The sequence below is a fragment of the Gekko japonicus genome, unplaced genomic scaffold (assembly GCF_001447785.1).
Source record: "Gekko japonicus isolate JY-2015 unplaced genomic scaffold, Gekko_japonicus_V1.1 scaffold36381, whole genome shotgun sequence".
NCBI classification, from domain to species: Eukaryota; Metazoa; Chordata; class Lepidosauria; order Squamata; family Gekkonidae; genus Gekko; species Gekko japonicus.
The window spans coordinates 1-1,030 of NW_015221624.1; the positions used below are offsets into that span (position 1 = coordinate 1).

The following is a 1,030-nucleotide window of genomic DNA, read 5'->3' on the forward strand; positions in this document are numbered from 1 at the left end:
CACACACACACCATTAGCAGACTGTGTGTCAAAATCACACAAAGGCTTGCAGGGAAATCAGCGCGGGAGGAATGACCTCAGGGAACACTGGAAACCACAGTCTAAATCTATCCAATTTATAGGGATTGCTCTTCCCCCACCACCATGGCACCAACACGGTAGGACAGACATTGCCCGCTTAAGCAGATGGCTTTAAATCCAGTAGAAGGGCATCCTCGTCTTCTTTGATTTCTGGTCGGAGCACAATTTTTTCTGGAGTAATTGCTCTCTTCTCTGCCTGCAAAGGGCCTTTGGAGTTCCCGCCCCGGTCTTTCTTCACTTTGGTTATCACTTCAGTGTAGGAAATTTCCTCTGTGACAGGTTCAGCCTCTGCACTGTCCACGGCTGTATCAGTGCTGGCGTCCCGGACTCTTCCTTGATCTTCAGTTGTCGTTGGCTCCTTGGTTTTCTTATTTTTCTTGAATGTCTCCTTGGTTGGGGCCGCCTTGGATATAGTTTTCTTGAACCTGATCCCAGATTGTCTGAGCCTCTCTCCTGACTGCCTGACTCGCTCTCTCCTCTCTGGCGTCACTATTCTTGTTCGAAGTCTGTCCACCTTCTTGCCAAAATTTTGCCTTGTCTTCTGAATGTTCTCTCTGGAAAACGCCTTTTTTATGTTGTTGATGCGTCTCATGCCAGATTTCTTAAACCGTGATGCTTTGCTTTCTTCTATGTAATACTCTTCGTCAGAGGAGAGGTCATCCGCTAGACAGAAGGCGTCCTGTAGAGTTTCCCCTTGTGTCCTGTCTTTGATAACCGATAAAGACGATGGACATGGAACGTCCTCCTGCAGATGAAAGCACAGTGTGTCAGTCTCATAGCACATAACTCCCCTCCAAAAAAAAAAGCATATTGTGTATAAAGGGGAAGGAGGCAAAGGATAAAGGGTGCCTCCTCAGCAACTGTATCACCACCAGAGAGGTGAGGCTACCATTCCCCCCTGTATGCTTCCCCCCCACTTACAGTTTTTCCAATTTCAAACCCCTATGGA

At 47.6% G+C, this 1,030-nt stretch overlaps 1 protein-coding gene across 1 annotated transcript; it reads right to left on the reverse strand.

Moving 5' to 3' along the window:
• Positions 1-7: 7 nt before the first annotated feature.
• LOC107125294 (muscle-related coiled-coil protein-like) lies at positions 8-826 on the reverse strand (the record flags this gene model as incomplete). The annotated part of the gene is made up of 1 exon (XM_015428737.1): positions 8-826. A coding segment is annotated over one exon (648 nt), but the record flags the coding sequence as incomplete, so codon positions are not given.
• Between the last annotated feature and the right edge of the window lie 204 nt (positions 827-1,030).